The 25,258-nt window shown below is 38.5% G+C and overlaps 1 protein-coding gene and 2 pseudogenes across 1 annotated transcript; 1 reads left to right on the top strand and 2 right to left on the bottom strand.

Annotated features, from left to right (window-relative positions):
* Nucleotides 1-3,875: 3,875 nt before the first annotated feature.
* LOC140233277 (uncharacterized) lies at nucleotides 3,876-9,992 on the bottom strand (annotated as a pseudogene).
* Nucleotides 9,993-11,800: 1,808 nt separating this feature from the next.
* LOC140232558 (putative nuclease HARBI1) lies at nucleotides 11,801-14,224 on the top strand (annotated as a pseudogene).
* Nucleotides 13,993-22,985, bottom strand: LOC140232560 (uncharacterized). Its single transcript, XM_072312654.1, has 3 exons — nucleotides 22,543-22,985; nucleotides 21,161-21,440; nucleotides 13,993-14,139 (listed from the first exon to the last, which is right to left on the bottom strand). The coding sequence occupies exons 1-2, from the start codon at nucleotides 22,983-22,985 to the stop codon at nucleotides 21,257-21,259; spliced, it is 627 nt and encodes a 208-aa protein (XP_072168755.1). The 3' UTR covers nucleotides 13,993-14,139; nucleotides 21,161-21,256.
* Between the last annotated feature and the right edge of the window lie 2,273 nt (nucleotides 22,986-25,258).

The following is a 25,258-nucleotide window of genomic DNA, read 5'->3' as shown; positions in this document are numbered from 1 at the left end:
CGTTTATTATTTTATAGATGACTGAAACTCATTTGAAATAGTTGCCAGAAGATATTAAAAGAAATATATGTGTCTCCATGTCTAGCACTGATTAGCAGGTAAACAAAGGGTGTGTGTTCATACCTACCACTGAATAACAACAACAACAAACAGAATGAGGCCTTTGGGAGTGAGGGCACTAACTTTTTACATAATTATGGTAAGTCAAATGACTAAAACAACAAAACTCATTTGACTGTGTAGATAAGATTTGAAAGAAGACTGTACCGTTATTTTATTTTTTGATATGTTCTTCTTCTAATTCCAAAAGACCAAGCTGTGCAAATAAAAAGTGGGATTTCATCACAATTTAGCCCGCAGTTTCAGTTGAACATGAGCCTTTATTGGTGCTATTTGTGCAAATGAGCTGACAAGCCTAAATATCGCAACGTATCAGGTGCACAACATACTGATTACAAGAGCTAGCATATGCCTGCATTAATTTGTACCCGGTAGCAGACGACGCTTAGGTCTAAGTACACATATTGCGCATGCCCAGGTATACGTGTGCTGCCATTTTATACAGCGCGGAGGCAATTTTGCACTTAAATTCATCATTATTTTTTCTTAACCAGTACGATGCTATCAACCTACCTTGAATCAACTTTTGTAATTTGTTTGGTTAACAAAAAAGTAAATGAATATAGCTGACTAAATCAATAACCCCCTTTTGATATTGCCAATTTATAATATAACAATTTCACACCCAATTATAGACATAAAAAAATTAAATGACCTGTTTTTTTACTACAAAAATACTTATAACACTATATATTTTTAATAGTTTATAAAATTGAATATTTTGGTAATTTTTTTTCTCAAATTTAGTTTAACATTTTAATGAACGAGGACTCGCTCTATATCTTTGTCATTCCCTCCGACAAATGTAAACCTTCCATTTTCGAGTAACAGGCTCATGAAAAGAAAGCAATTTTTCAACTTTCTTGTAAGTGTTTGGTGACCATTCTCGTTAGTACATGTTTTTAGCGAAAATATTGGCTACTATGTCATATTACTATAACATATTCCTCGAATGGTATATATGATCCTATTTTAGGATGAAAATAATTTGTGATAATTATTGGATATGGTAAATTCTCTGAAAAGAGAAGTTGCTTTATCTCCACACTTCCCCTGCCCATTCCATGTTGCGTTGTCAGATGGTTGTCAAGTCTTTGTACTAAATTGCCACAAACTTGGTAGACCTTTAGTGGCCTCGAGTGCCCGGTGTGCCCGAATCTGATTGGAGTTCTGTGGAGGAACACAATATTTTATCTTGCAGTCTCTGGCACTTAGGGCCTCTAGTAAAAGTGACGCAAATTAATGTAACTTGTAATGAATGCTCTAATGCTATATTTCAAACAATCACCAAAGTTTAAAACAGAGAATAGATTTTTTTGTGCTTCTCTGTGAGCCTAGCAATCACAATTCTGGGGTTATTGCACTTTTCACAGACATGAAATAATGATACAGTGGGCCTCAGTGGGGAAGGGTTCTCCTCCCTGACCGGAGCATGCAAAGAGTACTTTTCAATGTGAATTAAAATTCTGAAAGTCATTTAAAATGAATTTGTACAATAATTGGCCTTTTGTCTACACTTTGAACCTTACTTTGAATTAATTCATCATTTACAAATGCCTAATTGCTACAATGCAACAGAATAGTATACAACAAAATTGTATGCTGTTCAGCTATGTGCTCCATTAAAGACGCTCAATCGTCGCAGGCGATTTGCAGCTCAGTCACCTATACGCACAGCGCTCACTTAGTTCAGCACGACAGGAATGCTGCGCGCATGCGCACACTGCACCTCTTTGTTTACATTTATTTATCGTCAAGTCACGTTTTTGTCGTTTTTCAAAGTAATTCTAAAAGGTGATCCTTGCCCAGTTGGGTGATGAACCTCGTACCTACCTTATCTATTTCACCATAATGACATAAAAATATGTATTATTATCATTTTCGATACTTCCAAATACCCTTACTTTCACATATTTCAAGTTCATCGAATTCTTGAAATTGACTTTTTTTTTAATAATCTTCAAAAACCAAGAAGGGAGTATTTCACACTAAATGGGTAACATATTCTGAAAGAGGAGGAAGTGTGACATCATACAGTGCATAGGACATGTAATCATACTTTTTTTGTGTTCCTGTAAGTGTCAGAAGTCTACCTGAAATCATCAAATATCGCACTGAAGGTAAACCTGAAGTGCACGGGAATCTGTGTTTTACTGCACATTAATCTCGCTTTAGTAAGTCTTGATGACTATTTTCATCATATGTTGTCGAATTTCATTTATATATATTTTTTTTCTTAACGACTTCGCCTCCCGTGTCTGTGTATCAGCAGTTGCATGTTCTACTATTCCTGTGCATTGCGTGTGTAGTTAGGTGTGAACTGTGATCTGTCGTGTCTGTAAATTTATGTAAAAGTCTAATATTTTACTTTACACGTAGATGATGGAATGGCCTGTGGAAGGATTCGGTGATAATAGAAGATATAGACTGTATAGAGTGTTAGCCAGTGATAGGTTTGAAATATCAAATCGACTTCGAGTGTTGCCTGTGACAGTCAGTGACTGTGTGCTTATGGCTACACTGACATTGTTTGGCAGACGCTTTCTACATAACATAACAACCCCAACGCAACGGACTATGTAGCCGTAGGGATAGGGATTGGAAGCAGCAGGTATGCCTGTCTGTATACCAGAGACTGAATCCATTCTCACTGAATAATCATGAAGCCTATATTGATATGGGGAGCTAACTGGATAGGAACTTTCCCAGACAGAGCAGAGGCAGCTACACATGGATAGCTTCCTTCCCGCTGGCGCTGGAATTTAGACTAGAAAGATCTAGACCTATGTGAAGAACGATGAAAGCGATAAAAACAAGACTTCCTGTCAAAGCCTCAGGATTTCTCTGTTCAACCCACTACGTAATTAACATGTTGTTCATAATCATATGTACGTAGTGCACTGTTACAGAGTGTTAATGTTAGGTAGTGAATCACTGGCTTACGTATGGCTTCTCAGTGCCTTTTGTATGGCTTCTCAGTGTCTTTTGTATAGTGATTTCTTTTTGTCCAATTTCTGATTGCTTGTATGTTATCTATCGTTAGAAATTATATTTACACACTCGGTAAATTTGGGTGAAAATTGTGACAAAGGTTTTATCGTTCAAGATTGAATGTAAATTGATGTACACTGACCGTCAATGTCCAGTATGTATATACATTGTATCTTAGATCAAGGAAGATACATGTAGTGATAATTCAGATCTTGATCTGATATGTAATAGTACACTCCTGTTCATCCCGCTTATACATACATGTAAGGTCTGGGAATTCAGCTGTCACATACATGTAATTGATGTTCTTGATAATCCTGGACCGACTTGAATTGCAGCATCTCTCACTAATGAAGCCAAAAGCATGTCTTCGTTCACTCGCTTCATTTTATATAAATATATAAAAAATTGTTGAGTTTATTATCATCAGATTCAGTCCATCAAGTTTGTCCTTTCTGCTCATTTACTATCAATACATTGTTTATTTTTATTGTTATTCAGTGGGGTTTGCTACTTTCTGCTGAGCATGAGAAATTCATCGTTCATCTGTCTGGCTGTTCAATTACAGTAGGAGTGCTGAAGGATGTGATGTCGTTGGAAAAGACACAATCAAAACTTAAACTTAAAACGAGAAACCCATGGTCCAGCAAGATTGTTAACATCTGACTAAATCCATGTAAGTGGTATCATATGTACGTTGACAGTACACCTTGCACAATAATTAGACTTGTATACAACAACAACAACAAAATAGATTCCAAATCAGATTAACACCAAGTTATTTATTGGTTAAAAAAACAACAAAACATTGAGTTGTTGTGTTTGTGAACACAAATACAAATAAGATGTAAAGGGATTTTCCCCCTCTTGAATTTCAAATCATGTAAAGCTGTCTTGTAATTAGTGTCATATCTGTTGAATGATGTAAATCATAAATGATTGCTACATGGCAAAGTTAAAGTTTTCTTTCATAGTTTAGAAATGAAGTATTTGTAGCAAATTGAATCAAAGTGCCTTTAATATTTGCCAGAGTAATCAAATTATCATCTCTTGATGAACAGCAGTAAAACCAGGCATCCTTATATGAAGGGATTGTCTTACTTTCCCTTACAGTGAAATATATGAAATGATATATTACTTTTACTTTCATGTTATGAATCATTTCATACTTAAGGAAGTGTGTACATGCATTTTGATCACATAAATAATCAGGGGTCATTTTGAAAAGCATCTGATCCCTCATGTTCAAGATAGAATTAAGTGAAAGTATCACCAGTTTGGAGGCATTGTGCATATACACTGTAGAATTTTATTTGCAATGCCTCTCCTTCAGATTTCTTACTCAAATCCAGTGGTTAACATTTAGAAATCGTGATTGATATTTCTTCTCAGATTTGAAATTTGTGGATGTTTATTTCACACGGATCAGCTTTTTTTTTAATTTTTTTTTTTCACAGTTATATTCTTTTGCGACTACTACTGAAACTGTAGAATCTGTGACATATCTCTTCAAGTATATTATTCATCTACAGAATATGACATACAAGGAGTACCGTCTCTACAACAGGAACACATAGCCATGCATTTTCAATTGGCTTATGTGAATAGACGGTATGTCTGTGGGTTGCTTGCCAACCACTGGCCTTTTTATGCTCCTCATGAGCAGTTCCAGATCACTAGTATAGCCGCGTAGGTCCCTCTTAATGTTGTTTATCTGAGCATGGAGGGATTCTCCTCCCTGCTCTCCCATAGTCCCCATTGTTGCTCGCCACTTGCACAACCAGGGTGCCACATGGTTCTCCAGCAGGTGCATCTTGGGGGGATCTGTCTCATCCGGGAAATTTGTCCGGAAGAAGCAGAGATATTCCTGGATGCTCTTCTCTATAATCAAAAATACAAAAAACCAACACCAAAATAAAAAAAAAATAAAAAAAAAACTTGGAGAAGAAAACTTGTAATTTCATGTATATTTTCCTTTCTGTAATGCCAATTTTTAATGTTTTTAAGTGAAGATTGATGAAGCATTATTTGTAAGTAAGTAAAGAGATTTACTAATGAATTCGTTTTGTTTTTAGACATTGCTCTTACCTAGGTCATCTATCTCCTCATTCTGCAGGAAACCAGCTGCGTTCATGCCGACATGGCAGCGGCCAAAGTGGCTGAAGAGGTTGTAGTATGTGCGCGCTACCTTATCTGCTTCTCTGATTAAGTCGTCATCTTGGCACAGCTGTCTTCTTGTGTCAGCAACAGTTTGCGTCAACTTCTTGATGTTCTCAGACTGCAAATGTAGTTTGAAAATTATAGAACATAATTAGTTCAGACCAGGATCTCAATGATGGGCACCAAAGAAAAATATGCAAAGTCAGATTGATTACAGGATATATGCATTTTGTAGAAGTGCTACACTTACTTGTAAGCACTTGTGGACATGGTTGCCGACAAACAATTTTCCATGATATGCTTGTCTGTGAACATGCATTTCTTGCAGGGCTTGATCCAAGCTTGATGTGATGGTGCCCCTGCCCTCCGGTACCTTTGTCGTCTTGTTGAGTGCAGTTTTCTGTAAGGATGAGAAAGTATGAATGTAATGGTAAGAATGTATTGCCAACAACTGAGATTTTTTTGTAAACAAACGTACAAGCTGATAAAATGGTAAGATGTTATTGATTACAGAAGATGTTAAAAACTTAAGTATGAGTTACACACCACATCATTGATCTCCGAATCCTTTTCCTTCACAGATTCCTGCAGGAGCTGGACAGGCTGGGATGCTGCCTCGTCGGGGAAAAGGAGCACGAAGCAGGACAGCTGCTCCATAAGATCCCTTTGCTCCTCCTCCTTTTCAGCTAAGGAAGCCTTCAGGTGGTGGTGCTGTTCCAGCATGCTGACCATGCTCTGGGACAGGTTACTGGTATCTGGATTGCCCTTTGGTGCCAGGTAAGCTATGGCCTTCAGGTCGAGCTGGTGGCATGCCTTTTCTAAGCTGTTGAAATGTTTCAAGAACAGCCCCAGGCTGATGTATAGGCCAGGAGGACATACCTACAATTGAACAAAACAAAACAAAAAAACAAAACAAAACAAAAAAAAAAAAGGAAAGGAGGAGTTGTAGTAATGAAAACTGAACTAAATGCACTTGCATCGAATGTTAGAGGAAAGTCTTCTCTGAAATTTTTTGTTTCTTGTCTTCGTTTTAGTAGAAGTACCTGTTCGATGGGTATTGGGAGAAGGGGCTGACGCACTACATTGAAGCGATCCTTGGCGCTTCTTGATCGGGAACAGTTGAAATGCTCAAGGTGTTGCTTCAGGCTTTCCAGTGTCCGGCTCTGGCACTGTCTTTCTGAGGCAAGCTTGACCATGTCTTGCTTGCTGGCAAGGCAGTACAGGCAACAGTGACGACCTTTTAAGGAATTGAAAATGGAAAAAGAATAAATGAAAAGACGCTTTTGATGTTCAAGCATTTCATCCAGTAATCTTTTGTCACTTTCCTCCCTTATTAAATGATATAAGTGCATTACTTACCATTGGGTCCTGTCAAGCCATAGATCTTTGTAAGATACTCATAGTCGCCAGTCGTCTTCCTCTGTGAACAGAAATAAGAATTAGTAGTCTCATGTAACACAGCTTAAAAACTTTTTCTGAAAAGTTATAAAAGTTTTATGGGTGGCATTAAAGTATCTTTGTCTTCAATGCACTGGGTATGTTGCTCTTGGAATTACATGTTACTCTACTCATTACAGTGCATTTTGCAATATGTTTCTTTTTTTTTTTAATGTACAGTATGTCTTCAATGATTATGGGAAACATTTTACTGCAGGCTACCAGTATGATGTGCTGATGATCACTATTATTTCTGAAGAACACTACTATACCTCCATGTTTTGGTTGCCAGCTTGTCCACTTCAGCTGAAAATCCCTTCAAAGCGAGCTCCAGGTTGAAAATGCTGTCAACTGCATCGAACATCATGATGATGTTGGTGTTAAGTATGCTGTTCGGCTTGCCTACATTACAGATTTGTAGCATGAGTTTGAATGAGGACCCCCCTTATCCCCTCCTATTTTTACCCAGACTTCTCCACCTGTGTCCTCAAAAGATAAAAGATCCATTCTGTGAAGAAGAAAGTGAAAACATTCGTATTTGATTTGAGGTGTGCTTAAATGTATTCCTTAGAACATGTCTATTTACAAAACTAGGTAATAATACATATGTATATGAATCAAGACAATTTATGAAAGTGTTGGAAATGCCTTACTAAAGAAAGCAACTAAGCTGGCTTAAGCAAAAGCTTAATTAAGCTGAATACAACACAATTGATTAATATAACATAATTAACATATTTAATTCCAAAATCTTAATTAATCTTTGTCTTGAGTTATTTAAACGTACGCCGATCGAGCAATACTTATGTTTTGATTAATATTGTTAATCTTTACTGCAAACTTTTATGATTGCTGGCATTGAGGCCCTCTACAGATTTCCTGTTTTTGAGCCGGAGATTTGACCTTGTTATTTTGCCGTTATGGTTATGCATTAGCGGTTTGCGTCAACTTGGATACTTTACACACGGTCTTCATCTTCTCTGTGCGTTTACTTCTCTGAAAGGTGAGTTGCAAAATCCGTCTGCCCATGATCAGACATGTATTTCATGTTTGATTCAGAAACAGATTTTATTTTTGATCTTTTGTCACACCATGGGCACTGATGAAGAGTGTGACTACTGCCTTTCAGTTTAGTTTTGTTGAGAGCTATGCTCCAGTTTATTTGAAAGCTTAGTTGCTTCCTTTTGTATGGTGTGGCCAAAACTTTCAGAAAATGTCTTGATTTATTTAAACAGACAATGAGCAGTACTTCTGTTTATATATACATATATATATATATATAGAGAGAGAGAGAGAGAGAGAGGAAGAAAGAGGGAGTTTAAAAATCATTTGTATTGAAATCAGAATTTCCGTGACATTTTGTTTTTCCAATTGGAAGGGTACGACTCGCTTGTCATATTGGTCCAATTGTGACATGACCTTCTCTTCTAATGAGGACACCTTCACAAGGGGAGTCTGTTAGATGGTGGTTTGCTTGGTGTCCTTGTCATGGAATTGGAGTGGCACATGGTCTCCCTCCAAGTTGTCACCGACGATCTCTTTTTCTCTCTGGCAAACCTGTTGTTCACAGTGGCTTGGTATGCTGTGCGATTTTAGCCACCTGAATCAAAGTGTGACATTAAAAATGGAGATGAAAAAGAAAGAAATAAAGTGTCAAAACTTAAATCATTTTTTTATTAGAATTTTTCTGTATTCATAAGAGCATATACAGTGTATTTAGATAAGTGTGATGGACTTTGGTCCATTAGTTATTAGGATTTTTCTGTATTCATAAGGGCATTTATGTAAAAAAAGTGTGATGGACTTTGATATTGATAGATGATTAAAATTGATCCATAATCCGTATAATCTCAAAGATCATCATACCTGTCAATTTCCTTCATTTAGCTCCCTTTATATTTTCATCATAGCCAGCTTTTTAAAAAAGTTTTTATTAAGATCATTAAACCAGGAATTAACAGTAAAAAACAACTACTAATTCCTTACGACACGATTCAGTTTCCTTGTACTCCTCCAGCTGTGACGCAACGTAGCTCGTGCAGCCAGGAGATCGACATCCGTGATGTTGATAGACGCGCCAGCATCCAGCGTCCCCGACCTCCATGCATTATCGACTTCATGCTGGAGCTGGATTGTGCCAGACCCATCTGATACTGATAGCTCTTTCCTTATGCTTGCAATAGCGGTTATCTCTTCCTCTTTGTTGATGGAGCACTGTCTTGTGAGGACACCCGTGGTTAAACCATGAGTTTCGTGGCCAGAGGCTGTGAAATTTGAAAAGGACGAGAATCACAGTAAAGAAGCTTTTTGGGGTCCGAATAAATTCACTGAATTCTATAGTATTGTGTCCCCTCCATCAACAGAAGTTTCCAGTTTTATTACTCTGAGGACAGTCTGAATTACCTACCTCTACAATATACCAGCTAAGGAAAGGAGTTTGATTTTCAGGGTTCCAAAAGGGACACACAAATTTTAAAGAAATGTAAATTTGATTCTAATTGGAGGGGGGGGGGGACTAGACATAGCCAAGAGATATTGTATTTTCATGATTGCAACTTTCTGTGACTGTCTGTAGGGCTAATATTCATGTGATGAAAATAACAAATCTATATACCCATATATAATATAGATTAAAATGAGAAGCCACTTTTTTTTATTAATTTATGATTAAGAAATTTGGTATCAAGAACGTTGATATAACATGCTATAACAAGATATGCTCATCATGATATGTTCCTTTGATAATGACATCAAACTACTTTGAATGAGTTGGTTTTATGTCACCTATGTTCTAGTTAGGTAATGTAGGCCCTATCGGTAAGAAGGTATGCAATTTCTCCCAGTACTTCCCCCTTTTCCTTCTCTACCCCATTATTGTTTGTGCACCATTTGTATTCCATATATTTTGTATTTGTGCACCATTTGTATTCGATATATTTTGTACCCTTGTTGTAATTAAGTTATTTTTCTGAACCGAGCTTTCTCATACAAAAGTGTTTACATTATATATACTTTATAAGCAAGTACAAAGCAGACTGATTCTATTGTGTTCATCTACTCACGGAATATGTTTTGTCACATTTTTTTTTTAAATTTTAAAATGCACATTTATTTAATACTTAGAACATGCAGGAATTATGAAGACTCACTTGTCCCCTTGTTCGGAATACAGCTGTGGCACCATCACTGGAAGATTGTAATTTTTCTCTGAGAATTTCAGTACCAAGACTCTCCCTCTGGAACTTCTCTTTAAATGATTTCTCATCAATTTTGGTTCCTACCATCAACTTCTCTCTGAGAGCATTGAGAGTTGCCTGCAGGGAGTGGTCCTGCTTGGGTCGGTCTGGGCTTTTTTTCTTAACTGGTCTGCCCCCCACCTGACAACTTTTTTGCACTACAGCACACTTCACATACTCTGTTGCGTCTGTGTGGCACCCATGACATTGACGGGGCCCATTTATTTCTGGGGGATTTTATCTCCGTGTATTTTCAGCTCTTGCAAAACTGTGTGGGATACAGATCATCATCATCGTTGCAGACAGAAACATATTTTTCAACCAATGGAAGATAATCCTGAACTTTGAATGTTAGAGGCCTCTTTGACAGTGTCTGGCCACAAAACCTACACACCTTTTCCTAAATTCCGAATATGTTCATCCAGACCTGTCTGCCCCCCCCCCCCCCATCCAGACCAGTGTCCCCCCCCCCACCCAGACCAGCAGCATCCCCCCCCCCACCCAGACCAGCGCCGACGTAACCAAGACCATGCCCCTGCCCTTTACGTAACATGATACACTACATATGGGACCAAGACGACAAGAAACGTACGCGTGACGTAAACAGGAAACAAATGAGATTCGAACAACGCTGACGGCAAAAGAAAAAAGTAGGATAAACAGAGACTGAACAAAATATTTAGAAAAACACTAGCACAACTCAAAACAAAACCCCACCTACCGCTGAAAACTTTGGTTTTGTGGTTATAATGTGTCCGAGAAATGCTTGTAAAATGTTGATAAATATGTGAATGTAACTCGCCAAGCAGTACGTCACGAAAATCGTTGACGTACTGTCATGGCCAAGCGAGTAATTCAAGAGGTGAACCCCCTATAATGACGTGTAAGTGTCATACCTTCTCTTCTCATTTCTCATTGGTCAATCAAGGGGGTTTCCCCTTAAAAAGTTTAATGTTTAATGTTTAATGTTTAAAATGACACCATTCTCCACCAAATTTTTGATTCCTGCGCCCGCGAATATATCTGTAGTACATAAAGGCCGCCCTCAGCGGCCAGTCTGAAACAATCTAAGAGATGACGCAGCCTATGCACGTCAAGCATACGTGCCCCGCATAGTCTGCACAAATGTGCTAAGAAGATTCTCTGTGTTTGTCCATGTTCTGGTAGAGCTACAAAAGGGAAATCAGAAGTAGATGTTAAACCACTGAAATGAGAAAAAAAAAAAACGCTTAAGTACTTCAAACTGCTAGATATTAATCGGAGTGCACATGCCTGTCAAGCCTGTTCTCACACATAAACACACTAACAAAACAAAAACGGGTTTGAAAACACCAAAAGAGTTTCATCTTGAGACAATTGTTACTATGTGTATTTATGTAATATATATATATATATATATATATATATATATATAAAGCATATTTTTGTATATTCAGTGTAAACCAGATTTAAAATAGGGCCTATATAACCTTTGGCTTACTTGGTTAGGGGAGGGGAGCGACATATCCTCCCTCAAAAAACAAACACAATTTTGCAACCATTTCAAGTCACATTTTTAGACAATTTCGTTGAAAGGTGTGTGGGTTTTTTTTTTTTTTTTTTTGTCAGAAGAAGCCGCATGAACATCACATCCGTTACATGCAGCAGATCGCAAGACTTGTTTTTTATATCATGTCTTTATATCATTGTACAGAGCACTGAAATAATCTGCCCGTTTTTATAATTATGGATGTAAAACCTGTGCAATTCAGCGTTTGGCTGCCAGACATGATTTGTAATAAAACCTGTTCAATTCAATTCAATTCAGATATGAAGCACTTCTGACGACAAAAGCAAAGTTTGCTCGAATCGCCGGCATGCCCAACTGTGTCGGGTGCATTGACTGCACCCACATTTAATCTCCGTGCCCCCACCAACGCACAAGCCTATATCAACAGAAAAGGCCGGGCTAGCATCAACACACAGGCCATCGTAGACGCGGACTTGCGTTTCGTCAACGTCGTCGCGCGATGCACGTTATGGCCAGGATCAACACATGATGCATTCATTTGGGAGAACAGCAATATTTGCCAAGATTTTGGAAACGGCAGATTCCCATCTGGATGGCTCCTCTGTAAGCCTATTAATTATTTTATAAAAGAAGTTATGCGTGCATCCTTAATCGTGAACTTTATATTTTATATAGGCCCTATACTTCCATGCGCCCCTTATTGTAATTGGAATATAATTGGTTTAATTATACAGAGATAGAATGATTATCTCTTCATACGTTTGTACGTTTATCTGACATTGATTATCATATTGTAAGTGATTAAAATGTAATTGTAAGAATATTTCATGAGGTGAAATATGATATGTTTCGTTCAACGAGGAGCATAGAGGTGGATGAGGTATTTGCACTGGATTGTCGATGAATTATGTGTATATTTTTAAGCCGGTCAATCAATTCAACACACCTATGACATGCGAATACTCTTCACTTTTTGAGTTGCATTTCATCAAAATTTGATAGTGTATTTTATACAGCAGAAATTGTACGATATATATAAGCATTATACATAGTGTTCGGCATATATCTGTAATGTTTTTGTGTGTTTTTTGTTTGTGTAATTAAGATTTTATTTACGTCCAAGTGTTGTGTCACTTGTGGTCAGTTTCATGAAAGTCTTAGGAGAAGCTTTTCGCTCATAAAACACACTTATGGAAATGAACCTTCATGAAATCTGTTTCACATCACTTACTTTATAGACTACATAGCTCCATTATTATCGAGCGGCCTTTGTCATTCTGATAAGACTTTTGATATGACTTCATGAAACGGACCCTTATCAAATCTTTTCGTATATTGCATACACTATATTTCCTTATAAGTTAATATTTGAATTGATTTGAATTGATATTTGAATATATTTTTCATGTTGTTGTTGTTTTGTGTGTGTGTTTGTGTATGTTTATGCTTGATCTACAGGGGATAGTGGTAATGGTTTGCAGCCGTGGCTCATTACCCCTATTCTACGGCCACAGTCAGCAGCAGAAGAAAGGTACAACAACTCACTGACATCTATACTCGTACGTGTGTGGAACACGCTTTCAGTCTCTTGAAAGCTAGATTCAGATGCCTGGATAGGTCAGGAGGTATTCTCTGCTGTTCACCAGAGAGGTAGTAATCATGTCATTTTTAAGATGAGCTGGAGTTTTAGAGAATGTAGAAAAAATTTTTCCTAAGGTTTCTGATGAGATATTTTTATTAACGTGAAGGTATGAGAACAAGCCATCTGTAATAAGATAAAATTACATTAATTCCGCTCAGAATAAGTGTACCTGGTAAATGATTTAAGATAATGCCATATTTATAAATAACATTCTATAAAATTTAACACCGACTTGAATACAAATTTTCTCTTTCCGTTGATAAAATGATGTGGGTTAAGCATAACAAATCATAAACAGATACACATTTCAAATAAGTATTAATATTAAAAGGCAACTCAAATTAATGTCATTGATTTAATATCACAAATGATTATACTTTCACAATAAAATCACGCAAATGTAGAAATGCCTCATACCGCTGGAAAACTTCAGAAAATTGACTGTCTCTTTTCAAAAAAAGCTTTTCCCTTTGTTGATTACATTCCATTCATTTCATGTGATAATCTCTGTAAGAATTTTTTTTCCGACCAATTCACTCTTTAATGAGACTCAAGCTCTCATTATAATGTACTACTTTCCTCAGTTCCTGTTGGAATATTCTACAATTCTTGGATATTTCTTTGTTTTTATTATTGATTTCATTCTTTGTTACATCGCAGAGTCTGCAAGATCATCCTTTCGTGTTGTGTACTGCACAATATGTGCGTAAACCGGCGACTACCCTTGCCAGATGGTTTGGTAGTCCAACCACACGATCCTGATCAGCATGAACAACCAGCCGCACATCATCATGGAGGAGTCGACGCAAGAAATCGTGTCATCCGAACTTTCATGTATTTTGTCGGAACAAAATTTAATGTACCTCCAACAAGATAATCAGACATGAAATGCTGATTTCCTTCTTTTGTTTTGTATACTTTTTTCAGAGACATAGAATTTTATATGCATTAAGATAGATAACAGCATGTCATCAAGGAAAGTCACTGGAGGAATATTCCCGCTTGGATGTTGCTGTAACTCTCGTGGGTGTATGAGACGCCGCCTGAAGGAGATAAGGAGATAATAAATATATACAAAGAGATATTATAAACAGGTTTCCACTCTTCAAAATGTTCTATACTGCAAAAATATACACATATGGTATACGGAGTAGTTTAAGCATGTTGAATGAAATCCATTGCACTAAAGGCATTCACATTGTATCACATCATGCCAACTGTATTGCCGTACAAAATTTTGTTTAAATCTTCTGCACATACATGTTCTTTTTCCATGGCATAAGACTTGATCTGAAATCTGCCTTGACTGCCGAGCGGCCAAATATTACAGATCAAAGAACCAAAGCATAGAGTATTCCATTGGTCCGATTTTACTTCATTGAGTAAGGCAGGTATAGGGATGAAGGATATGGTAGCGCAGCGTGTAGAATACAGTAGCACAGTTTTTCCATGTACATGTATTAGTATACATGGATAGACTATGCTATTCTACACGCTAGGTTCAAATGTATACTACACGCTTCACATAATCTGTTTTATTTTTATTCCCTATGAATAATAATTATGAAAATTATATTATTATTATCATATTATTATCTACACGAAAAGAAAACCACATTTGATTCAGCATGACAGAGATAATAAAACATGACAGAAACAAATCACGAATGAGAAAAAAAAAAACACACAACATACATTAAGACATAGAAAATAAGGCTCTCTGGCGATCTCGTGAGACCATCCATGTCAGAATCGACATAGATCTTTGTAGCCCAGATGGCTACTAGTACATAATTATTATAAAGATTAAAAAAGAAAAACACTTCGACATGTTTTTCTATAGTTGCCATATGACGTCAACATGCTCAGTCTTTTCCCCTTCTTTGAGTTTATGAAACCCTTTATTTTGCTTCCAGCTAGACTTTCTTTTTTTTTCTTAATTCTCCTCTTCCAAGAAAAGTTATTGGTCTTAGGAATTTATGAGTTTGACATTGGCTACTTTCTCTCGCTAGTGGTCAGTTCCCTGCACTCTCCATCCCCGAAGCACCACACCAAATTATTACGGGGAATGACATGTTTTTACCCTCTGATCCCTAAACATGAATGACCCTCTGAGCTGGAAGGTCATTCTCCTGCCAGAATTTCCAAAGACAAACTTAGGGACGACCCAGAACAACGATAACGTTGGATGGCATAAGGACACTAGTATCCATTTGGTTTATCATTTTGTTACCCTGGAAACAATAAAGTCCTGACCAGTGGTGACAGAGAAGAAAGAAATGAAGAAACTAAAAGACAGTGGGTGAGTTAATCAGAAAATTAAATGAATCACCGAAAATAGAGTTTTCACAGAAAAAAAAAAATGGGAGGAGCAAATGGAACATTTGACCAATAAGAAAATATTTTTCAGTGAAGATCACACCCCGAAATAAGATTTAGCCAATGAAATGTATAAGGGAAAGAAAGTTTATAGGTAAATTGGTTATCAGAGTATTTGAGATTACGAAGAGTTATGTGATGAGCGAGATGTTCAGTTGTGTTCAGAAGAAAGAAACTTGTGTGTAATCATGTCTCTGTGTCAGGCCTACGGGAAGGCAGGTCGTTGAATGATATGCTGTTAGCAGCATTGGCATTATCCATATAAATTTTATCCTTCTCCCGCATTTTATATTTCTTGTTGTGGAACAATTAGTCTCTTTATAACTTCTGATGATGATTGGTGTCTACGGTGAGTACTTAACCCCCGACCGGTACAGAGAGAAGCTAACAGACCAGACCAACATAACATCCGCCTCTGTACAAAAATTGGTCACCGGCTTGGAGAAAGTCGTAAGGAGTGTTAGGTGAACTTACATCTATATTGGACACAAGCTCGGTAGTCTACTGATATAGCGCCTGAGATGGGGCAATCAGGAGGTTGTAGATTTAAGCTCATCCCATTTGCAGCCCGTTATGTATGTACAAGTTTAAATGTATAGTATATATATATATACATGTATATATAAATGTATATATATATATATACATATATATATATAATAAATGATAATAACAATAATAGTGGCTACCTGAATAGCGCACAAGTAGCTACAAGTCCACTTTCCAGTGCTCATGGCGCTTAAAAGATGAAGCGCCATGAGCTTCAAATTATATATATATATATATATTTTTTTTTAAATACAATGTATATATTAACGACGACTCAATACACATTTAACAATGTTATTTACGTCCTAAAGAAAATTTATCCATCATTTGCATTAAAGGACAAGTTCACCTTCATTAACATAAGGATTGAGAGAATGTAGCAATATTAGTAGAACACATCATTGAAAGTTTGAGGAAAATTGGACAATCCGTTCAAAAGTTATGAATTTTCGAAGTTTTTGTGCAGTCACCGCTGGATATTCCTTTAATAACTTGACGGTTCACAAGCTGAATAACGTTTGTTTCTCACATCTAACCCCATCCCCCTCCCAACAAAAAAAGAAACAAAGAAAACCTAAGGCCATTCAAGACACGTTATGCGTGTTATGGTTTTGTCACAGTTCCAAACGTCAGACTTTTTACAATTTGCCAGAATGAGTTATCCAGTTCTCTGAAATCTACACATTTGATTACAATACTTTTTTCTCCGTATCTTAGAAATTGTTCAAGGTATCTTCATGGAACTTGGTGTATGCATGTATTACCTGATAGTGATTCTTTAGGAAGCGTTTTTTTTTTTTTTTTTTTTTTTTTTTTTTTTGGGGGGGGGGGGGGGGGGGTTGCCCAAAAGGTCAAAGATCAAGTGAAAGTGCTGAACTTACTTCTTCCATATCTCGGAAGTGGGTCAAGTTATCTTAAGACTTAGTACATATTTATGCATGTTCTGCCTGACAGTAATTCTCTTATGAATTTTAGGGTCGAAGGCCAGATGAAAATGGTAACAATTTACTATTCAATACAGAAATTGCATTTTTTTCTCCATACCTTGAAAATTACTCGAAGCATAAACTTTTGAAAAGGTCAAAGTCAAGTTAAAGTCCTTAAATCCCCAAATACGTGCTCTCCTATTCATCCAATTAAACCTAGGTCAAGGAAGGTGAACATTCATCACATTTGTGACAAACATGTCATTTTGATATTTTGCCAGTTTTGTAAAAATGTAATCACACATTGTCCACATGTACTATAGACCTATTAGGAGAATCATGCATCATGGCGGAGGCATACCATACCATAATGCTCTCTCTAATCAGATGACATTTGAAAAGATCTTAAAGTTGATGCGTTACGAATTTCATTGGGCAATTGATTATACAACGTACATTGATATTCCCGTCTTTCCCCTCTCTTTCTCGATAACGAGCCTCTCCAACCGCTAAACGGCGCTCCTCAACTTCAAACCTCTTCTAGCTGTTCTATCACCAATCTCTCCTTTTCCACGTCAAGTAACTGTTTTGAGTAGTCGTCGTCGTCATCACAGCGGGCGGCGGATGACGATCCAGAAGGTGTGGATGTAGACGATTCGCTTCGTCGTTTTTTTTTTTTTTTTTACCGCATGCGAAAGCTCTATACATATATACCTAAACGATAAAATCATAAATTTGTGTGGATATACCTGCTGCATCAAGTACATCGAGATTTAAATTTGACAGAATGTACGACCTGGATAGTGCCTTCACAATTTCATTCGATGAGTTATTTATTCTACAACATTATATGGAAAATGAGTTATATGTTACCTGGGGTCGAGGGGAGCCTTGGCAGATTTAAATCCACCCCGGAAGCTAAAGTTGTTGGGGGCCGAAACGGCAGCGACATCATCAGCTTCCGGGGCGAATGTCGCTGTCTCACAGCCATTCGGAACCCCGCAAATGACGTCGTCAGAAAGAAACTGGGAGAGAATTTCCTCTTCCTTCTCAAGGGGTGGCAGTTGCGGCCCTCCTCCAGTCATGTTCTCTTGTCTTTTGCGACGTGCAAGCTTTCTCTTGAGATCGCTCGTTTATGGTCGTGAATTTTTTTCGCAGTTTATCTGGTTCTCTTGTTCGCCCACTTACTATAGCGAAACTTGCTCTGAAATCGATGTCCATGCTCGATCCTTCATCTGATGGGTCAGATGAGCTGACAATTCACCCTCGATGATATCTCTTCGCATACTTCGCATACTAGGGCGACTTTTTTTTCTTGCGAGAACATAACGCATCTTTGCGAGGCCATTTTGACAGGAGAGATGAGGATAAAGATGCTCCGTGTAGCCGTGAAAGTGCTGAACTTACTTCTTCCTCGATATCTCGGAAGTGGGTCAAGTTATCTTGAAACTTAGTACATATTTATGCATGTTCTGCCTGACAGTAATTCTCTTATGAATTTTAGGGTCAAAGGCCAGATGAAAATGGTAACAATTTACTATTCAATACAGAATTTGCATTTTTTTTTCTCCATACCTTGAAAATTACTCAAAGCATGAACTTATGAAAAGGTCAAAGTCAAGTTAAAGTCCTTAAATCCCCAAATACGTGCTCTCCTATTCATCCAATTAAACCTAGGTCAAGGAAGGTAAACATCACATTTGTGACAAACATGTCATTTTAATATTTTGCCAGTTTTGTGAAAATGTAATCACACATTGTCCACATGTACTATAGACCTACAATGTATTAGGAGAATCATGCAGCATGGCGAAGGCATACCATACCATAATGCTCTATCTAATCAGATGACATTTGAAAAGATCTTAAAGTTGATGCGTTACGAATTTCATTGGGCAATTGATTATACAACGTACATTGATATTCCCCTGTCTTCCCCCTCTCTTTCTCGATAACGAGCCTTTCTTCAACCGCTTAAACGGCGCTCCTCAACTTCAAACGTCTTCTGTTCTATCACCAATCTCTCCTTTTCCACGTCAAGTAACTGTTTTGAGTAGTCGTCGTCATCACAGCGGGCGGCGGATGACGATCTAGAAGGTGTGGATGTAGATGATTCGCTTCGTCGTTTTTTTTTTTACCGCATGCGAAAGCTATATACATATAGGCCTAAACGATAAATTATAAATTCGTGTGGATATACCTGCTGCATCAAGTATATCGAGATTTAAATTTGACAGAATGTATGACCTGGATAGTGCCTTCACAATTTCAATCGATGAGTTATTCTACAACATTATATGGAAAATGAGTTATATGTTACCTGGGGTCGAGGGGAGCCTTGGCAGATTTAAATCCACCCCGGAAGCTAAAGTTGTTGGGGCCGAAACGGCAGCGACATCATCAGCTCCCGGGGCGAATGTCGCTGTCTCACAGCCATTCGGAACCCCGCAAATGACGTCGTCAGAAAGAAACTGGGAGAGAATTTCCTCTTCCTTCTCAAGGGGTGGCAGTTGCGGCCCTCCTCCAGTCATGTTCTCTTCTCTTTTGCGACGTGCAAGCTTTCTCTTGAGATCGCTCTTCATGGTCGTTAATTTTTTTCGCAGTTTATCTTGTTCTCTTGTTCGCCCACTAACTATAGCGAAACTTGCTCTGAAATTGATGTCCATGCTCGATCCTTCATCTGATGGGTCAGATGAGATGACAATTCACCCTCGATGATATCTCTTCGCATACTTCGCATACTAGGGCGACTTTCTTTTCTTGAGAGAACATAACGCATCTTTGCGAGACCATTTTGACGGGAGAGATGAGGATAAAGATGCTCCGTGTAGCCGTATCCGGGCACTCACCTCCTGGGCAACTACCCTCCAGGGCAATTACCCCCCAGGATAACTACCACCCGGATAACATCCACCCCCCCCCCCGATTACTACCCCCAGATTAACCCCCCCCCCTGCACCTCTATTGTTCTCTCCTTTAAGCACATGATCCATGAGTGAGATAGAACACAGCCATTCGGAACCCCGCAAATGACGTCGTCAGAAAGAAACTGGGAGAGAATTTCCTCTTCCTTCTCAAGGGGTGGCAGTTGCGGCCCTCCTCCAGTCATGTTCTCTTCTCTTTTGCGACGTGCAAGCTTTCTCTTGAGATCGCTCTTCATGGTCGTTAATTTTTTCGCAGTTTATCTTGTTCTCTTGTTCGCCCACTAACTATAGCGAAACTTGCTCTGAAATTGATGTCCATGCTCGATCCTTCATCTGATGGGTCAGATGAGCTGACAATTCACCCTCGATGATATCTCTTCGCATACTTCGCATACTTGGGCGACTTTCTCTCCTTGAGAGAACATAACGCATCTTTGCGAGGCCATTTTGACAGGAGAGATGAGGATAAAGACGCACCGTGTAGCCGTATCCGGGCACTTACCTCCTGGGCAACTACCCTCCAGGGCAATTACCCCCCAGGATAACTACCACCCGGATAACTACCCCCAGGATAACACCCCCCCCCCCGATTACTACCCCCAGATACCCCCCCCCCCTGCACCTCTATTGTTCTCTCCTTTAAGCACATGATCCATGAGTGAGATAGAACACAGCCATTCGGAACCCCGCAAATGACGTCGTCAGAAAGAAACTGGGAGAGAATTTCCTCTTCCTTCTCAAGGGGTGGCAGTTGCGGCCCTCCTCTAGTCATGTTCTCTTCTCTTTTGTGACGTGCAAGCTTTCTCTTGAGATCGCTCTTCATGGTCGTGAATTTTTTTCGCAGTTTATTTGGTTCTCTTGTTCGCCCACTAACTATAGCGAAACTTGCTCTGAAATTGATGTCCATGCTCGATCCTTCATCTGATGGGTCAGATGAGCTAACAATTCACCCTCGATATCTCTTCGCATACTTTGCACACTAGGGCGACTTTCTCTCCTTGAGAGAACATAACGCATCTTTGCGAGGCCATTTTGACAGGAGAGATGAGGATAAAGACGCACCGTGTAGCCGTATCCGGGCACTCACCTCCTGGGCAACTACCCTCCAGGGCAATTACCCCCCAGGATAACTACCACCCGGATAACTACCCCCAGGATAACACCCCCCCCCCCCCGATTACTACCCCAGATACCCCCCCCCCCTGCATCTCTATTGTTCTCTCCTTTAAGCACATGATCCATGAGTGAGATAGAACACGTAATGAAGGTAATGTGCATATACATACTCTGGTGACATGCTGTTTGGAAATGCCAACTGGATTGACCATACTCTTGCTGCTGATGACATCACCCAAGCGCCCATTGGCAACATCCAAGATTCTTCACTCGTAACAGTCTTGGAGATGGCTTGAGAGGAAGTCGGCCAGTTGTGCAATATTGAAGGCCTTCGTTCTTGAAAGAACTCTGTCCTCGAGTATTCTCATCGCAGACTCACAGCAATTGTTGGTCAAATTACCTCGCAGAGGTAATTCAGAGTAAGCATTCTGAAGATAATCCTTAAAGGACCTGGAAATGGAAATGACAAGATATGTGAGAAATTTTTCAATAATTTCCTTTATGATGATCATCACTTGAACTGTAATATCTTAATCCTAATTAATCTAAAAAGAATGGATGTGGTGGAGGCATAGTAGGTAGCAAAAGAGGTGACTGTATAATGTTTCCTTTTGATTAGATGTTTCCATTTCTCATTAAATCAGTTCCTAGTAGTTTTCATTTCTCACTTTGTGGCAGCAAAAGAGGTGACTGTATAATGTTTCCTTTTGATTGGATGTTTCCATTTCTCATTAGATCAGTTCCTAGTAGTTCTTATTTCTCACTTTGTGGCAGCAAAAGAGGTGACTGTATAATGTTTGCTTTTGATTGGATGTTTCCATTTCTCATTAGATCAGTTCCTAGTAGTTTTCATTTCTCACTTTGTGGCAGCAAAAGAGGTGACTGTATAATGTTTGCTTTTGATTGGATGTTTCCATTTCTCATTAGATAAGTTCCTAGTAGTTTTCATTTCTCACTTTGTGGCAGCAAAAGAGGTGACTGTATATAATGTTTCCTTTTGATTAGATGTTTCCATTTCTCAGATCAGTTCCTAGTAGTTTTCATTTCTCACCTTGTGGCAGCGAAAGAGGTGACTGTATATGTTTCCTTTTGATTGGATGTTTCCATTTCTCATTAGATTAGTTCCTAGTATCGTTCTCATTTCTCACTTTGTGGCAGCAAAAGAGGTGACTGCATATGTTTCCTTTTAATTGAATGTTTCCATTTCTCATTAGATCAGTTCCTAGTATAGTTCTCATTTCTCACTTTGTGGCAGCCAGTTGAGGCGTCTTGTAATTTGAATCAATTTATTCAGTCCTAATTTATCTTCATTCTTCTGATAGTATTACGTTAAGCTTCCTCTTCATCGTACTCTGTTTTTATGTTGATATAGAGCCGGTATGTTAGTTGACTCCAACATTCCCATTCTATCTTGATTGATTTATTTCAAATATAAATGTCCTTGAATTGATCATCATCCCTCAAAACTAACCATAAGATTTTTTTTTTTTTTTTTTTTTTTTTTTTTTTTTTTTTTTTTTTTTTTTAGAAATAGAAAATAGCATTCACTTACTTGTGGAGCTCTGGATCAGCCATGCTGGATGCAAATAATTCATCAGCTTCTTGTGATGATGTGGCAAATATCATCCTCATGTGTCGTAGATGTTCTGGCCTTTCTTTGAGAGGAATTTTGTGAGCAGCACTCCACAGCCATCTCCAAGTGGCCTGCAGCAGGTGGAAGGAGCAGAGGAGCAAGGTTGACTGAGGAAAAACATCCTGGAGAGCACGGCGCTCTGCCATGCAGTCATCCGTTATGAGTTGGGTACTGACGACACCCCTTCCACCGAAGGACCCAGATGGCAGGATAGTGGTGAAGAGTCGCAGAGCCGCAGTGATGGTCGGTTGTGTCTCAGCTGTGGTAATAAGGACACCAATAAGAAGACCCCCCACGCACGAGTGAGTAAGCAACATGAACACCCTGCAATTGTGTCTGTCCATGTTGCTCGATGCGTCCATGAAGCAGAGCTCACCGGAGTATTTGTGTAGCCTACGGACCCTTCGTTTGCATCAGGGGAGTAAATGGCTGCAATAACTTGATTGTCTTCCGTAATGTCCACAGCCATTTTGCCACTTGCGGAGCATTAAAATGCTTGGCAAGATCTTGCAGGCTCCTCACAATGCCCTCTCCATCATTACTTTTGCTGTAATTTGCTTTGAAAATCTTCTGATAGAGTCTGAAAGAAGAATAGGAAGATAAACTAGATGAATTCTCAACCACCGGCAGTCAAAATTAATGCCTCTGCTATTGCTAGATCGGATTTATATGACACATTCATGTAAGTTTTTCAAAAGGTTGATTTGTTAACTGATTTCTAGATTTCTCAAGAATAAGCCATTTTCCTGTATACAATGACCTCTTTGACCTTGTGACCCCAAAATCTCATCAGAATATTGTCACTCCCATATGCCCATGAGCTGAGTCTGAAGGTGATCCGTCTACTGGTATACTATCACTTCATATTTTGTAACCATGTTAACTGTTAATTGTAATAGTTCCCGGTAATGGTTGTATTCCATATTCTCACCTACAGCAATACTGTATGTCTGGACACACAGATCTATCAGCTGCTACTTTGAAGTAATTTGGATGTTTCACCTGAAGTTCATACTTGAGAGCTTCTAGAGCTGCAGTAGGACCGTACTTCCTATGGAAGAGGTCGATGAGTGTGTCTTTGGTCTGCTGGGACACGTCCCTGTATTTAAGCACACCAGCGCATTCAAGGTTGTGGTTGTGGTTGTAATTAGACGAAATCACTGTTGGGAATCCTGGCAGATGCACATCTGTCTTGTTTCTGGATGTGTTTTTTTTTTTTTTTTTTTTTTTTTTTTTTTGGGGGGGGAATGGAAACAAACATTTTTTTTTATATGCATAAATAATGGAAGAAGCACTTGGTTAAAATAGGTCAGATATGTAGCACTTCAGGACCTACAGAAATGATTAACCCAGATATAGGAAACAAATAGGATGAAGTTAACTGAGAGATAACTTTATGAACTTTCCATCAAATATTACAATTTGAAGAGGAAGCTTCCTCAAAAATCCTCCTTGACTTATCTCATTATGTTTATTCTCTACAATTTGCATACCTGCCAGTCCTGACAGCCAAGTAATAGGGACAAATGAAATAATTTTTTTGAAAATACAACTCGACTATCAAGGAAAATACACACTCTTTCCTTTCCCCCCAAACAGATACCGTACTGCATTGGACAGTTTGCAAGCACAATTGTGACAATTGATGACATAATCAGTCAATCATCATTAAATCAGTTTACTGTAAACAAAAGCATTGGTATGTGCTTACCTACTAACTGGCTACTTGGTTACAATAGCATTGCATGTTTTCCTACAATAGCTCATCACAGCCTTTATGTTTTTGATACCACTTTGGGATTCCTGACATAGCAAGTGCTAATTGAATATGCATGTTTGTGAGTTGGCATTATCTGAGAATAGGTTGTCAGTTGATGATGATTGACTGATGATGTCATCTACAGAATCTGAGTTTGGAGGGGTTTTTAGGGGTGGAGCTTAGCAGATAAGATAAAAATGATTGAAAAATAACATTAAATATACGACAAAAATTGACACCCCAAAGTCATAAGATATGTGATGTATGATGTTAGTACAGATCAATAGAAATCAACATTTGGATTTCAGGTCACCTTTAAAATACTGATAACTCCCCTTCTAGTATTAGTGCTCAGAAGAAAGAAATTTAAGCTCATAGCGATGAACTAGCTGATACATTTCAAATTTGAGTTCAGCCTGCATCAAGGCAGGTAGTTTAGCCACAGTCTGAGACAAGTTAGAAAAGAAGGGATCACTGTTGTCGGATGGAGTGCCTCGTGTCTTGAAATACTGCAACATCGCTTCCTCCAAAGGGTTTTTCTTCAACCTCTTTGTAGGAGTAGATCCGTAAGAGTGAGCAGTTGCTGTTGGGACAGAAAAGACTGTGTATGAAGATTGAGTGCCATCCGATTTCTCTTCTTTGTCCTCTTTGTCCTCTTTTGTGCACTTCGTCTACCGTGTCCTCTTCCACGTCTAGCTCCAACGCCAAATTGGTACTGGTTCTGTTAGAAGACAGAATTGTTCACAGATCGTAATTATGTCTGTGTTTAGTGGTACAAAGCGATTTCACGCATAGTACAATGTAAAAAGAAAAAAAAATTGAATGCAGCTTTAATTTTGCCCTTGGTTTGACAGGGGAAGTTGAGTAGTCGGGTAG

This window comes from Diadema setosum, chromosome 9, assembly GCF_964275005.1.
Source record: "Diadema setosum chromosome 9, eeDiaSeto1, whole genome shotgun sequence".
Classification (NCBI taxonomy): domain Eukaryota; kingdom Metazoa; phylum Echinodermata; class Echinoidea; order Diadematoida; family Diadematidae; genus Diadema; species Diadema setosum.
Note: the sequence above shows the minus strand (reverse complement) of the source record. Positions and strands in the feature narration are given on the sequence as shown.